At 57.0% G+C, this 868-nt stretch overlaps 1 protein-coding gene across 4 annotated transcripts in view; it reads right to left on the reverse strand.

The window, feature by feature from the left end:
* The window catches only part of LOC113207483 (calmodulin-binding transcription activator 1), a 20,598-nt gene extending 19,862 nt beyond the window's left edge, over positions 1 to 736 (reverse strand). For all 4 annotated transcript variants that reach the window (XR_008011227.1, XM_052268328.1, XM_052268329.1 and 1 more), the window contains exons 1-2: positions 603 to 736; positions 419 to 490 (exon numbers count right to left, since the gene is read on the reverse strand). Coding sequence is in view for 3 of the 4 variants with exons in the window: in XM_052268328.1 (XP_052124288.1) it covers positions 419 to 490; positions 603 to 722 (192 nt within the window). In the remaining variant the exon portion in view is untranslated. The remainder of the gene's footprint in view (positions 1 to 418; positions 491 to 602) is intronic.
* Positions 737 to 868: the final 132 nt, after the last annotated feature.

Below are 868 nucleotides of genomic sequence, written 5' to 3' on the forward strand. Positions count from 1 at the left end.
GGGAGATTGTCGGGGCGGGGCGGCTCTCGCGCGGAACTTGGCTCGTACATGTTTGTACGTTTTGCTCAATTATGAAAAAGTTTTGTGTCGTTGTTTCAGCGGGGTGGCCGAGGAGAAAGGGGGAAAGTGGGGGAAGCAGGCGTCAGGCAGCGGGTGCCCGCCCCTAACGGTCCGCCGGCACACAAGCCTTTCTCGGCCATAGCCACAGCCATAGACTTAATTTTTAGGAGCCGCCGCCGCCACCGCCGTCGTCGCCGCCGCCGTTCGCTCGTTCTTATTTTCGCGACGACGACGGATCCGGGGGTTTTAAATTACACTAATCCACCTTGGCGGGGCGGGGAGGGTGGAGAAAGACATTATCGCGGGTCACACCGCCGCGATATGGAGGTCGGGCAGGTGAGCCGCGAGCGAGGCTCACCTGGAGCAGCCAGTAGCAGCGCCGGTGGAAGGTGGGCAGGATGGCGGAGTGGACGTAGCAGCCGTAGATGCACTGCGAACAGACGCGATTGGTTAGTGACTCATTCAGGCAAAATTATCTCACAAACAACACTACAACACAAACTACTCATTTTTAAAAAAATAAATAAAAATGCACACAGTACCTCGGTGCCCTGGACCTTGAGCTTCATGTGGTCCTCGCGAGTCGTCTTGCCGTCCTTGCGCTTCTTCCAGCAGTAGCCGTCCCGGCGGTACCGCACCTTCTTGCGAGAGTACAGCAGCATCGAGCCGCTCTTGGGCCTGCAAGCAGACAACGGAAACGATCGAAAGGGTGTTTAAAATCCAACCGCACACACCTTCATTTCCCTTTCACCCCTCTGCCGACCCCCTAAGATTTCACTTACACCCCGCCCCACCTCCTCCCAACGCT

This window comes from Frankliniella occidentalis, unplaced genomic scaffold (genome assembly GCF_000697945.3).
Source record: "Frankliniella occidentalis isolate FOCC.00 unplaced genomic scaffold, Focc_3.1 Scaffold67, whole genome shotgun sequence".
NCBI lineage: Eukaryota > Metazoa > Arthropoda > Insecta > Thysanoptera > Thripidae > Frankliniella > Frankliniella occidentalis.